At 41.5% G+C, this 14,358-nt stretch overlaps 1 protein-coding gene across 1 annotated transcript; it reads right to left on the bottom strand.

Annotated features, from left to right (window-relative positions):
- Nucleotides 1–638: 638 nt before the first annotated feature.
- Nucleotides 639–13,162, bottom strand: abtb1 (ankyrin repeat and BTB (POZ) domain containing 1). The gene is made up of 12 exons (XM_080732468.1): nucleotides 12,923–13,162; nucleotides 11,962–12,024; nucleotides 11,461–11,516; nucleotides 9,287–9,431; nucleotides 8,569–8,728; nucleotides 8,061–8,106; nucleotides 7,551–7,667; nucleotides 6,102–6,214; nucleotides 5,895–5,993; nucleotides 5,159–5,326; nucleotides 4,630–4,830; nucleotides 639–1,289 (listed from the first exon to the last, which is right to left on the bottom strand). Exons 1-12 carry the CDS (start codon nucleotides 12,976–12,978, stop codon nucleotides 1,083–1,085), a joined length of 1,431 nt encoding a protein of 476 aa, XP_080588594.1. The 5' UTR covers nucleotides 12,979–13,162; the 3' UTR covers nucleotides 639–1,082.
- Nucleotides 13,163–14,358: the final 1,196 nt, after the last annotated feature.

Raw genomic sequence — 14,358 nt, 5'->3', positions numbered from 1 at the left:
TGCCCAAATCATAACTGGCTGCAGAAACTTCCCACTGGACTTCAAGCTACTGACTTCAGAAGGTTGACATTGCTCTATAAATCCTTATTTTGAGTGGTCTCGTCACTCTCGTGTAATATTGTAATATTTTGAAACGTGGACTTTTGATTTTCCTGTGCTGTATGCCATATAAATTCCAAATTTTAACAAAAAAGGTTTGAAATAATTCAATGAATGTGCAATGTATCTAGAATACATGAAAGTTTCAAGAAAATCTACTTTTACACAATATTCTAATTTCTTGAGATTGATCTGTATAACTGGGCTGGAGGAGAACTTTAACCACATTTAGACCTAAACGTAAATCTGTGTAACTTTAGATTTGAACCACTTTAAGCATTATTTTATGCTTTAACTATTGAAAAATAGCAGATATACAAGCTCACAGCACTGCGAGCCTATAGATCTGCTATTTTTGAAAAATCTAGAAAATGTGTGCAAGTCTTTGAATATTTTGACCCGATTCTATAAATGTCATGTTGAGGACCCCCAAAATTTCATGTATTTGCCCGCAGACCCCCCATCTCAAAATATGTTGTCTTCGTCGTCGTCGTCCCCCCCCCCCCCCCCCCCCAGAAGCAGAGATTTGAGTTACAAAAGTTTACTTTGAAAAATATATATTCAAAGACTTGCAAAAAAAAAAAGATCTGCTATTTTTTAATAACTAAAGTATAAAGTAATTCCAGGTCTTAAGGTCACACTGCTGCGTTTTTTCGGCCGAATATCGGCGCAAATATCGGAGGACGTAAATTAAAAAAATCAACCTCACGTTATGTCAATCACGTTTGCACACTTCTGCCCGTTTCGTATTTATTTTCGCCCCAGGATAGATTTTTTCAGATGTTTGTCGCCACTGGGACCCTTGCTCTCTCACTCTCCCCTCTCTCTCTTCTTTGCCCGAAAAAAGGGTTTTTGCAGATTTCGGATTTCACACAAAAACCGCAGCAGTGTGCAACCAGCTTTTGTGCAACAGTGTGCAACCAGCTTTTGTGCAACAGTGTGCAACCAGCTTTTGTGCAACAGTGTGCAACCATGTTTTTGGTTCAGCATTCCAGGTCGATGTTGGCCAGCAGCGTCTCCAGGGCCAGCAGCTTCTGGTTGGCCTCCTCGATGGCGCTGTAGGTCTGCACGTCGCTGGCGATGTGGAAGCGGATGTCGTCCACCAGCGGGATGGAGTCCGTCTTGTGCCGGTTCTCCACCGACGCCGCGTCCTCCCGGATCATCTCGGCGAACTCCGGGTTCTCCACCAGCTGTGTGAAAGAGAGGGAGGACAAGGAGGCATGGGTCCTCAACATGTCCGTACACAGAGAAAAATGTCTTCTGTTTCACACACCATTGACCATTATAATGCAGTGATGTCATTACGTGCGCATCCCGCATCAAAAAACTCATTCAAGTCGCCCAGGGACTCATTCATGTCATGGTCCTGGGGTCCCGGGGATGCGCCTCCATTGGAGTCCATGTTAAAATAATTTACTTCTTCTACTTAAGTTGCTATATTAGTTTAGATAGTTTAATTCGTTTTTTAATGTATTGTGTAAGATAAACACTGTAAAGATTTATTATCAGTTAAACCTGGAACAGCTAAAAACTATTTTCACTAGTGGTTCTCAAAGTGGGGTCCTGGGTCCTTGAGGGAGTTCCAGGGGGTCCCCAGATAAATGATAGTTAGGAACCAAATAGAACTTTATGGGTCTGTAACTCGGTGAACAAATGGAACCAAATGGACCTGTTCCATTTGTATTCTAGTATTTTAAAATTTAATATAAATTGGGGTCCCAGTGAGATAAATATAATTAAATGGGTGTCTGTAGCCTAGTGTATTTAGAAATCCTAGTTCTAAGTTCAAACATTAGCCAAATTGTAAAATAAATATAAGAAATAGGCAAACATTTTGAAAATAGCCGATCTACAAGCTCACAGTGCTCGAAAACATTGTATTGAGGACTCATAAAACTTTTCTGGGAACCATTTGAATGACCACCTGTGGGTCCCGGGACCCATTACATTGAAAACCTAGTAACATCACTGATAATGTTCTTATTTTTATCATTTATCAATTTTATAATTTAATAGTAAGACTCGTAATAATTATGGAATGTCTAGTCTCCAGGTTCTCTTAACACATTTGCTGCCCAGCCTTTTTAAATTTAGTCTAAAAGCTCTGCCAAAAACGGAGATCATTAAGGCTGTCCATACTTTCACCGAAACCACCCTTTTCGGTCAAAAGGTCCGGTTCGACTACAAAATGACGTCACTAGCGACTTCTGAAAAGCATTAGACCGAATGAGAGTTCGGAAATTTGCACGTGGCAAAGTCCAACTCACCGAACATTTCGGTCAAAGAATGGACAGGCCTTTAGTATCTTTATTTAATAAACGTATTAATATCACCGTTGTCTATCCGTTGATCGCTCCTCGGAGTTGCCAGGAGACGAAATAACCCGGAAACAAAACATCAGTTCCCCATTCGGTCCCATTCTTTTTCTGCAGAAGAAGAGCGCTTTCCTCCCGTTCTAGGTTTCCACAGCGCCACAAAGCCCCGTCCACATGCATTGAAGTGGAGCCTGGGCGTAGCTACAACGACACGGAAGCAACAACGACACTGTGTCGCTCACGTACAGTACTAGCATAGAATGCTCCGCAGCACATCTGAGCACACAAACCAAAAGGACCTGTAACTTGGGTCAATTTGGTTGCATTTGAACACTCTCAGAGGTACAGACCTGTAGGTCATTTAAGGCTATTATAGCTCTTTATGCGTTTCTGGTAATATTATTGTCCATTCATGTTGTCTGTCCGTGACAAAAATGGATGTTGAAAAAGAAATCCACCACAAGCCAGCATGGCGTTCACCCCTGCAAGTAGGAGATGTTTCAGACGCCTTTACAAAAAAAAAAAACACTTAGACCCTATATATGGTTGACAGGAGTCTCTCAGGGCTCTATACTAGTGACTTTTCTGTTATCACTTTATATACTGTCAATGTGACTGTACTGTCGATGGAGTACAGCAGCAGCTTCCTCCACTTCTGGTGTCTGTGATCACTGTGCACTTTCATTCTGCTACCACCAGGTGTCACCTTTTCATAATGTCTAATGTCTTTTAGGTCATTTCCTTTCATTTGTATGAAAAAAGAAAGGGATGTTGTGTTGTTTAGAAACAGACTAGTATGTAAATAGCAAAAGTTGTCCCTTATCCGTGGTCGTAACTTTAACTTAGAGTGTACAAATGTAACCAAATTGGCCTGTGAGAGACCACATGTGTACACTCTCAGTAGTTCAAAATGAAATGTATTATTAAAGGGTCCATTTTGCAGCCTACAATCTCATAGTTAAACTATTTTACAGGGAAACCTGCCTACAGGTTTCCCTGTAGGCAACCACACTAATTAACACATTGTACAATATACCCTGGCAGCCCCAGTAATGGAAACAAAATAAAATCACACAAGCCAGTTCAGGGTTCACAAACATGAGTTTTAAGTCATTAACTTTTACACAGCAAAAATTGTATTAATTAGAATTTGATTTTGTCCATTTAATTGACCTGGCTTCAGGTCCTGGCGGCGGTGCTTCTGGCCTGGCCGGGCACACTCTAGCAGACACGTTTTGGACAGCTTGTTCGTGTTGGCGGGTGGGAAGCCAGCGAGAGATAATGTCCAAAGCACTGGCCAGCTAGCTGGTGACTCCATGGGTATCGGAGGAGGCATGGAGTTGTCTACACCCTCCCCGGGCCAACAGTGTGTGTGTGTGTGTGTGTGTGTGTGTGTGTGTGTGTGTGTGTGTGTGTGTGTGTGTGTGTGTGTGTGTGTGTGTGTGTGTGTGCGTGCGTGCAGAGAATTGGTAGCAGCAAGGACCACAATGACAGGACTGGCGTCACAGGGAGGGGAGGGGGTGGTCATGAAGGAGCCACGCCCCCTCAACCAGACCATCATTTGTTTTTACCCACCGTAGTCGCCTAGGGGGCAGCTCTGCACAGTGCACATGCATCATAATGCCACTCAGGATCAGCACCATGGACAGATTGAGTGGCAAAACATAAAGCAGCATGAAGCATTGGAGTTTGGAAGCGCACCTCCTCACTTCTACTAATCTCTCAAGAACAGATTCTCTGGAACAGAGAGGGTGCCGTTTTTCTCATTTCTTTGACGATGGCTAGCCAGATTGCACTCCTGCTAACTCCTCATGACTCCTGCTGACTTGTTCTCATGACTCCTACTGACTCTGTTTTTGCCACTCAGTAGGCGTTCCCACTTGACTTACAGGTACGATGATGTCATGTATTGTGCATACCCTCTATTGGGAATGGCTTGAATGAAGGGCGATGCACACCTTACCATAACCACTTGAACCCTACATTATGTAGTTGACCAGAGTGGCCTGGGCTTTATACTTGGGGCGCTTCCTGGGGGACTCGACTACAATATCTTAGCCGAAAATAGACGTTAGTCAATCGTTTCGAGATAGATCGCCTATTCTTCTCCAAAGGTTCACCTCAGAACAGGGTCGCTAGGGTTCAAGTGGTTAAGAATGTTATCAAAAGGCACATAGGATAATAGGAGAATCCCCAAAATGAAAATGTTAATTACCCTCTCGATGATCTTGGCCATGAACTCTGTGCACTGGTCCTCCAGACGAGACAGGAGGAAGAGCTTGGCCGTCTTCCAGATCTGCAGAACGTTGTCCTGGCATATGGTCTTGGCCAGAGTCTTCCCACACAGCCGCTTCAGGCCCGGGAGCAGGTACATGTCAGCCATGCACAGCACGTCAACCACGTTCTCTGGAGTTAACTGAACATAAAAATAAAATCTATTAAAAACGTCAATTACAACCAGGGCTCCGAACCTTTGAACCATTAAAACATTCGGCTGATTCTACAAATGTCTTCTAAATCCAGATTTCTGAAAACCATTATGTTTCTATTCAGTGTTTCTCAAACGTATTCATGTCAAGGATCCCCGAAATTAAATGTATTTGGCCGCCGACCCCCATCTCTAAATACTTTGTTCCAGGGATCCCCAGAAGCAAAGATTTCAGACATATATATTCAAAGATTTGACCCTACAAACCTACAAAAACATTACCCTAATAACAGCGAGTCCATTTGACTGAACACACCTCTGTGTCGTCACTGTAGATGTAGTATAGAATGCGGATGAAGATGTCATGGGAGATGTTGTGAAGGGTGAGCACCGCGGTGCTGGGCTGGGAAGGCAGCGTCTCCCCCTCGCTGAAGTGGTCCTCTAGCAGGGCTTTGAAGTAGTCGCTGCGTCCACAGAAAAATGCCTGAACATGCAGGGACACGTACACACACACACACACACAAACAAACACTCAACTTTTTAGCCGGTGACATTTAAAAAGTGAATGTGAGGAGGACTCACTCTGTACACATTGTAATGTGCCGTAAGTGATTTTCTTTGGTAAAATAAGTGTTAAATAGCTTTTATTCCAAGAGTAAGCATTGCTATGGTGTGTTTGTTCAACAACAGGGGTATCCCCGTCCTTCCGACTCTTTTGTAAACAGAAAATACTTTTGCAGGTCTCAGAGAACTCGTAATACAGGATGCACCTGTGTCCTGCACATGCACTGCAATGAAAAACAACACGAAAAAAATAAAAAAATAAATCATTTTTCTGCAGAAGAAGAGCTTCCCTCCTGTTCTAGGTTTCCACAGCGCCACGAGGCCCCATATATATATATATATATATATATATATATATATATATATATATATATATATCTCCCACGACTGGGCGCGACTTTGCCAACCTGGGGAGAGCAACAGACTGACCTCATGCAAACGGTCACTCTTAAATGAACACTAAGCCTTTTTACTGTGTAGTGCCTTACCTTGTGACACAGGAAGTTAAACCCATCGACTCTGAAGCAGATGTCATGATAACTAGGGAAGTTGTCAATTCCATCAAAGGGAAGCTCACCAAATCCCACCTGGAGTCAAATGCACACAAGATATAAAATGTAGTGAATTCCACGTTTACAAGTTTATAAAAACAATTATACAATGAGAATCGCTCATCATTTTTGTCATATTCTTACTCTTAACTGTGCAGGAAGTGCACAATCTGCTAGCTGGGCAATCTCTTCTTGTAGCTGAGAGTTATGGGGCTCCAGGGTAAGCACCTTCACACAGGTTCCTGGTTTATTAGATACTGGAGGGAGAAGACAGGGGGATAGGCTGAAATTAGAGGGAAAATAGAAAATCGTTCTAGTCGGGGAGAAGAATCTCCCAATCTTCAATCTCACAGTGCGTTGTGATATTTCTGAAAATGTTTTTCATTAGCAAGAGTTTGTGACGAAATGAAACGACATGAACACCGGTTATGTTTTTTTTAATTTCCTGTAAAGTAACGATTTTGGATAATATGAACGAAATAAAAAGAAAATAAACTAAATTAAAAATACCCAACAAATGATGAAAACCACACGCTCTACACCACAATATAATACTCTACACAGGGCCATTCACACACTGTAACTATAGCTATAAATTATAAAAATAGTTTTAAAAATAGTTCAAAGTCACACCAACTATAATATAATTGCTAATTTATTGCTAATCTAAGAACTGGGACATGTGAGAGAAAGCCTTATATACAAAACTAAATGTATTGCTATAAAGGTTAATAACAAATATGTGTTGGTATAATTGCATACTGATTCAACTGCATGTGTAATCAAACTGTATGTTAGATGTGCAAACAGAAATACCATTGTGATCACATTGTGCAGGCTACGTCCTTGAATGTAAGGGCATTAAATCTGGAGCAGTCATACTCCTTTTTGAATAGAGATAATGAACAAGAGCTCTTTCATAGAACGAGATCTCTTAGAGTGTTCAAGGTCTCTTCAGAGAGAAATTATACATTGTTTAACCCATTAAGACCTGAGGAGGATTCTACAAATGCCTTCTAAATCAGTAGTTCTCAAACTTTTTCATGTCAAGGACCCCCAAAAATGATATGTATTTTGCCGAGGACCCCCATCTGAAAATGTGTTGTGCCAGGGATCCCCCAGAAAAGAATATTTGTGTAAAAAACACTTTCAAGATTTTTCTATTTAAAAATAAAATTAAGCCTTCTTCCAATACAATTTGACTCTCAATTTGGACATTAGAGCCTAAATATGAGACTGTCTGAAAGATCTTCAAAATGATTTACAAACTAATATGCCAGGCCTGATGTTATGTTTGGTGGGCCTGTTCTGGTCCACTGGCCACCCTTTGCCTATAACAAGCCATTATTTCATAACATGGGAGGAGATTTTAAACCCTGGCCTATATACTTCTTTTGACACTAGACCCCCTTCTCCTTTTCTTTTCCCCTCTACACCAAATGATCTCTTCACCGGAAACAACCAATCTACATCTACAAGTTCACAATGCAACGTTGTTAGCTTATAGATCTATTTTTGCAGAATATTTGCCCCAGCGTCTTTTGAAAATGTAACCATGTTTCCACTGTAAAATGTGCAAAAGGCTTGACTTACCAAATTCATACACTTGTTTACACTTAATCTCCAGCTCTTCGATGAGGTCTCCCATTTTGCACTGTTTAGCCAGGCGTTTGCAGTCCTCCACAAGGATCACATCAATATCCATCCGCCCTGCAGGTCAAACATTGAGAAAACAAAGACACGACAGGAATTTAAAAAAGGACCAGAACACCTTTTAATACACTACTCACACTTCAGCCATATATTGTACATAATATATCATATACAATACCGGTATATTGATATAAAACGTAATAAATAAAGATGTGTGTGGTATAACAATTGATAGAAATGCATGTGTAAGCATTGTGCAGGCCCCATCCTTGGATAGCCTAGTAACAATATATATAAAATTTTATTTATTTCTTTATTAGACATTTCGCAAGTCTTCAATTTCCACCCACAAATGGCTTCATGGTACTAACAAATACAGTTTTACTGGTAAAGTCTTAATAATATCAGAAAAACAGTGTGCCTGAAAATAGTCAGCTTCTACACACTCACCTGTATAGAAATACTGCAGGATGCCCCCAAAAGCTGCAGAGTTGATCTGAAATCAAAAGAGCTTTTATTGTCATAGCTATAATAAGCTACAAATATTAGCCATGGCAACCCATCAAAACCGGGAAAGCTTCTGTGTCATGTTAGATTCTATATCGTCTCTGTCGGGTGGAAACTGTCCAAAACTGTTACTTTACAGGATTCAAATTCTAGAGTAGCAAAAGTAGCAGATCTACAAGCTTAAAGCGTCGCTTCGTGCCATGTTTCGAGGTTGTGGATCTGCTAATTTGGAGGCTTTTGTGTGACGTTGAAGTGTGATCAATTAGGGCGTTCATTCACGAAAAAACGTATATGTAGATGAGGTTTCTGCCCGACAGCAACGATACATCACAACATATGTTTTTCAGAAAACTTTTAGGATTTTCGTCCTCTGGTCTCAATGGGTAAATCTGACAAGAATACAATGTACAAGCAAATAAGCACAGAGCTAGAGTATAGTATAGTTCCTTACCAAAGGATGCTTTAGGGTGATCATGTCCTTTCCTTTCCATTTGGTTTCAAACATAGCGGTGAAGTACTCGGAGCGCGCGCTGAGGACACAGCGGTGGGCCCGGAACGTCTCTCCGTGAACCAGAAACTTGACATCACTGAACTGACCCTGCTCAAGTAACCTAATACACCACAAGCACATCAAAAATATATTATTGGGTGAGATGTGTGGTCACTGCGAAAAACCACATGAACATTAAGAACACAGCGCAAGCTAAAGTAACGAAGTACCTCATCTTCATATAATTGGTCCTCACTAAGGCTCATTATAAGTTATTTATTGTCAGTTTGTCACCATTTCTTTCTACCCACTCTGTGTCTCAGAGGAGGGCTGTGGACCGTTCAGAAACCTGCCTACCAATGACACCATCGGTAGGCTAGGTTTGGTCATTTCAAACAAGATTTTTTTTTGTAATGCAAGAACGATGGCTTCTTTCTCAGCACATTATCTTTGAAGGAAGAGAAAGCAGGTTGTTTCTATTATCTTGGAATCCCCATCAATGATGCCATTGGTAGGCAGGTTTCTGAACTGTCCATAGTCCACCAATGAGACGAAAAAGTAGACAGTAGAAAGTGTGCCATCTTATAATGAGTATTGTTAAGGACCAAATATATTAAGATAAAATGGGTTAACTGAAATGTTATTTCCCCAGAGTAGAAGCCAGCCACTGGATCCTTACGTGTGCATGAAGTAGTCAAAATAGTCACGTTGCATGGTTTGGGCCGTGATGCATTTGTACTCTTTGAGCAGGCGTCGAATGGAGTCACTCAGGGAACCATACATACACCTCTCCCCATCAAATGTGTTGGCTTCACACTTGGCACCTGAAAACAAAGAATGTGAAAAGAAAAAAGGTACTTTTATACAACGGTATCTTGTGATCATATTATTTCAATGTCCATTATTTGAGAATGAGAGGTCTTCTACTACATGCAGCTGTTTTCTGATTTTGGTTCCCAGTACTGTTTTTGTCCAGTTTGAATGTCTGCTTGTTGATTTATTATAGGGAAAATAATGTCACAAACTTTCAGGAAAGGCCAGCAAAACGTTCCCTAGAAAACCAGATACATTTTGGGGCTACAACAAGGGTTACGATTAAAGGTCACAAAACAGGTCTAAATCTTTTTCAGCCACAACTGTCAAGATGTGTGTAAATTACTTAACACTTATGCTGCCATAGTTTTGCCATAACTAATATAGATTAACTGCCATGGCTTTTCCCATTTTATTTACCTGATTTTCGGTGGCGCCGCATGGCGGCTCCCGTTCTTGGCCGTTCAAAGTATTTTTTTCACGCGGAGAAGAAAAAATCAAACCTTGGTTCGAAGTGGAGCGGTGAATTTGAGCAGTTCCAGGTCTATGTTTTTGATTCTATGTGTTCTAAATCTATGAATTCTGTCCTAGATCTATAATGCAGTGATGTTGCTAGCTTTTTAATGTGTCATGCTGTTGTGTGTGTGTGTGTGTGTGTGTGTGTGTGGGGGGGGGGGGGTTAGTGTTGGTACGTGCGCGTGCGTGTGTGTGTGTGTGTGTGTGCGTTTGTGTAGTGAGTGTGGGTGGGGGGGTGTGTGTGTGTGTCATGCTGTTGTGTGTGTGTGGGGGGGGGGGGGGGTGAGTGTTGCTGCGTGAGTGTGGGTGGGGGGGGGGGTGTCATGATGTTGTGTGTGTGTGTGTGTGGGGGGGTGAGTGTTGCTGCGTGCGCGCGTGTGTGTGTGTGTGCGTGCGTGCGTGCGTGTGTGTGTGTGTGTGGGGGGGGGGGGGGGGTGAGTGTTGCTGCATGTGTGTGTGTGTGTGTGTGTGTGTGTGTGTGTGTGTGTGTGTGTGTGTGTGTGTGTGTGTGTATGTGTGCCTGCACAACAGCGCCCCTCCTTTAACTTGTGTGGCCACTCAAGGTATTGCCAGGCTACAGACATAGCCACCCACGGACATACCTGTCTATTGGGAGCGCTTTCACCGCTCCAAAAATACAGCCGCGATGATCTGCATGTAAGCTATGGTCCACAGAAAACAGACCGTTTTGACCAAACAGGCGATATGGATAGATATATCCATGTTTCTGTAGCCAGAATGAATACAATGCAATGGGCACCGGAAGTCTGTGGATTCCGTGAGGAATCGTTTTTTCGCGTACTCCCGTCTCCCGGCCGCGGCAACACATCGGTTACCATTAACCATTAACCAGTTAACAAGTCTCTGAAGGTGATAACGGGGCTGCGGCACTCCACGGGGGGAATCGTTATCATGTGTGTGGACGTGTTAGGCATCCCATGTGTTAAAAATAAGAAGAACATGTTTGTTCTATTTCTGCGCCATTCCATCCCATCTATCAGAGAGATCATTAGGGTACAAAGCTTTTGGAGGTCAATCTCATCAGTAACAATGACATATTTTCCACTATAACAATTGCTGGCAATAGTCTTTAATCTGGTAATGTGACCTATGACCTCAAGCAAACTTAAAAGGTCAAACCTGAAGGTCAGGTTTATTTGTTTTTTGAAAGGTTGTTCCCAAAGTGGATCAATGTCAAAAGTTTGTATGTGTTTCTCTGCTCAGTGTAAAACTATTTAAACCATACATACCAAACATAGTTACTTGACAAGAGTCCCCCAGGGCTCTAAACTAGTGCCCCTTCCTGTTTGTGCTCTACGCCAAAGCTCTTTGCAGCAAACAGCCCTACAAGCTCACAACACAGCTAGTAACCAAACGTTTGCCACACAAAAGGGACACAGGGGTTCATATGTTTAAAGGGGGACTGGGATTTGTAGTGCCTGACACCACTTCTCAGCACTGGTGTAACGTTTTATGCAGTTACTGTACATGCCAAACAAGGAAGTAATAAACAAACAGACTTACCAGTAGCCAACAGATACTGGACCAGTTCCTCATGGCCACAGAGGCAAGCATAATACCTGGAGAAAATACATGGTTACATTTCAAATGATAACCGGGGTCATCTGATGATGCTACATGTGATGACCAGAGAATGTCCTTAAATGAACAGATACAGGATAGATGGGCACTGGGGACATCTGGGCACCTTGAGAGAAACCAAAATGCTAAAAGATGTAATATTAGAAAAATGTCTTAAAGTATACATGATGTGAACATGCACTGCACATTGTTATCAGACTTAATTGTATCCTTCAACTTCAACTTGATATACAAGTTGTGTAGCAATTGTAGAAGTATTAGACCTTAATTGTCACATTTTCTAATCATGTAAGACCATTTTCCAAATATATATTTTTTGGTAAAACTTTAGTTTGAACAAAATAGCACATTTTAAATTGAGGTGCCCAGATGTCCCTCCCACTGCCCACTTATCATGTTACCAATTAAATATATTGTACTTACAACGGGGTACTGTCCCAATTATCCTTTAGATTGAGGTCCACATCTCTCTGTTCAACAAGATATCTAATGAGGAAGTCAACAAACTATTATTAGCATTACATTTACAAATAAAATCAAAAAGGTAGAGAGAAACCACTGGACACACTCTAATATAATTTTGCAGTATGATATTCCCAGTGAAACAAGCTAAGAAAACCTTTTTATGTAACTTACAAAAATGATCTGGTATTACTGAAAGAACACTATGATTTTAAATAATAAAACATGTTTGATTGACTGATTTATTGATTGACTGAATACTTTACTAGACAGAAATGTAAACAGCACAAGGTTAGGTCAGACATTTGAGCTATAAGGACAACACAAAAAAAGTCCAGGGGACCAGTTTGTTTACCTGTCAGCTTGAAACTTTGTGTAAACAAATGTATATCTGCATGAGTAACTGCACTGAATTACAATAAGCTGTCTCCTTAGTTTCTCAGTAGCTGTAACATCAGTGTAAGACCAGGTGGTCTTGTCTTGTAGTTGTAACATGACATGGCTATAACGACTTCCACAATCCCCACATCAGACAAACTTGTTTACTTGGCTAACGTTAACAGCTAGTTTAAACCACTGCTGTGGGAGAGTTGACCTACTTTGAAGCTGATGGCAATGATCAGGGACATTGATGATCATGATGTTTCAGCTTCCATTGGCTGATGTGATGTGTTATTAACAATTGGATATAACGGTTAATTATCCCCCATAATAATGAAGTGACAATTAAGTAGTTAGCTAGCTTTAGTTGCAAATGTCCAGACCAAGGCCAAGTTCAAGTTCGTGCACTTGTGATGTCTGACCACCCAAGTAAACCCAACATCATTATGTTAGTATGAGATGCATTTTAGGGTGCATTTTATAGTATACAGATGAAAACCCACAAAACGTTTATACGTGCGTCAACTTTCTTATATCGTACCTGACTCTAGAAATGTCGCCCTTTTTGCAACTTGTAAACAAATCGTACGCGTCCATGATCTTCGATTAGCTCGCTGCGTTGTTTCTGCTCCCCTGTGATGCATTGAAACGGCCTGTCTGGCTGACAGGTATGGCAGGAATGCTATGCAAATTGCTAGTTTAACTAATAACTCAGCGTGTTGGACACTAGTGTTCTTCTGGTGTGTGGTGGTGTTGTTGTGCTTCAGTTCTGACTGCTGGATCAACAATGTTTTGGTCCGAGGCTTTTTCTATGTGTCACGTGACGGAGAAAGAGGAGGAGTCTGTGTTGCCAGATTGTGTGAGAGAAATAAGCAACCAGGTCTATGAATGAAATCTTCAGGCCAAGGATAAGGAGTAAGGACCCCATCTATACTATAATTTTGCGAATGTCTGTCTGAGTGAGTGTCTGTCTGTCTGTCTGTCTGTCTGTCTGTCTGTCTGTCTGTCTGTCTGTCTGTCTGTCTGAAACAGCGTTTCTCCTCAGTGGCTGGAGCAATTGATCTGAAATCGCATCACAATTAGCATATGAACACACCTAACATAACTGTGAAGCCCGTTTGTCACTTTCACAAATCGTATGCTGTATATTAGCATTTTTATGGTGTATCTACTATCTATTCTGCATCTAGCTTGAGGCTCATCTATTCTGCATCTAGCATGAGGCAACATGTTTAACCAGCTCTCTCTGTGTGTGTGTGTGTGTGTGTGTGTGTGTGTGTGTGTGTGTGTGTGTGTGTGTGTGTGCAGGCAGGCAGGCGGGTGTGTGCGTGGGCGGGTGGGCGGGCGGACACACATTTTAAAAGATACGCCAGGGACCCCCACAGGAGAAGATTTTTAGAAGTGATTATCAAACGTTTTCATTTCAAGGATCCCCAGTTTGAGTCCGGACAACCCCCATTTAATTTCTATCTCTGGTACCCCAATTAATTTGTATTGTAAAATCAATTTTAATTTAACTCATAGAACGTTCAAATGGAACATAATTTGGTTCCATTTGTAGCCTACTCTCTCAGAGTTACAGACCCATAAGGGTCCATTTGGTTCAAGTCAGCGAAGCCAATCTACAAGCTCACAATGCCTCAAAGTGTCCCCTGAGATCCTAGGACCCCCTATCAAAAAAAAAGTCAGATGGGGGTCCGTGGCCAAATATATATAAATTTGGCCGTCTTTGACACAACAAAGTTTGAGAATGCCCTTGAAATCAGACCAGATAAGCACTTTAAACCTACCTATATACATTGGCTATTTTAAAATATGATATCCGATCTACAAGCTCACAACGCGTCACAATCTGCTGTTTTCAAAAGAATCTTGTTAATCAGTTGATAAAAAAAAAACACCATACAATATCAACAATAATTAAAGCAGAGAAAGGGGAGAGGGTGAAGGCAGACAAATGCATATTCATTTGGGGGT

This window comes from Nannobrachium achirus (assembly GCF_963921795.1).
Source record: "Nannobrachium achirus genome assembly, chromosome: 9".
NCBI classification, from domain to species: domain Eukaryota; kingdom Metazoa; phylum Chordata; class Actinopteri; order Myctophiformes; family Myctophidae; genus Nannobrachium; species Nannobrachium achirus.
The sequence above is the reverse complement of the archived record's forward strand: the minus strand, read 5'-3'. Positions and strand labels throughout refer to the sequence as shown.

Coding starts and splice junctions, on each gene's coding strand:
- abtb1 (XM_080732468.1), bottom strand. CDS start 12,978: ATGGACGCGTACGATTTGTTTACAAGTTGCAAAAAGGGCGACATTTCT. Junction 6,215..7,550: donor TAAACAAGTGTATGAATTTG/GTAAGTCAAGCC, acceptor TTCTCCCTCCAG/TATCTAATAAACCAGGAACC. Junction 5,994..6,101: donor CACTTCCTGCACAGTTAAGA/GTAAGAATATGA, acceptor ATTTGACTCCAG/GTGGGATTTGGTGAGCTTCC.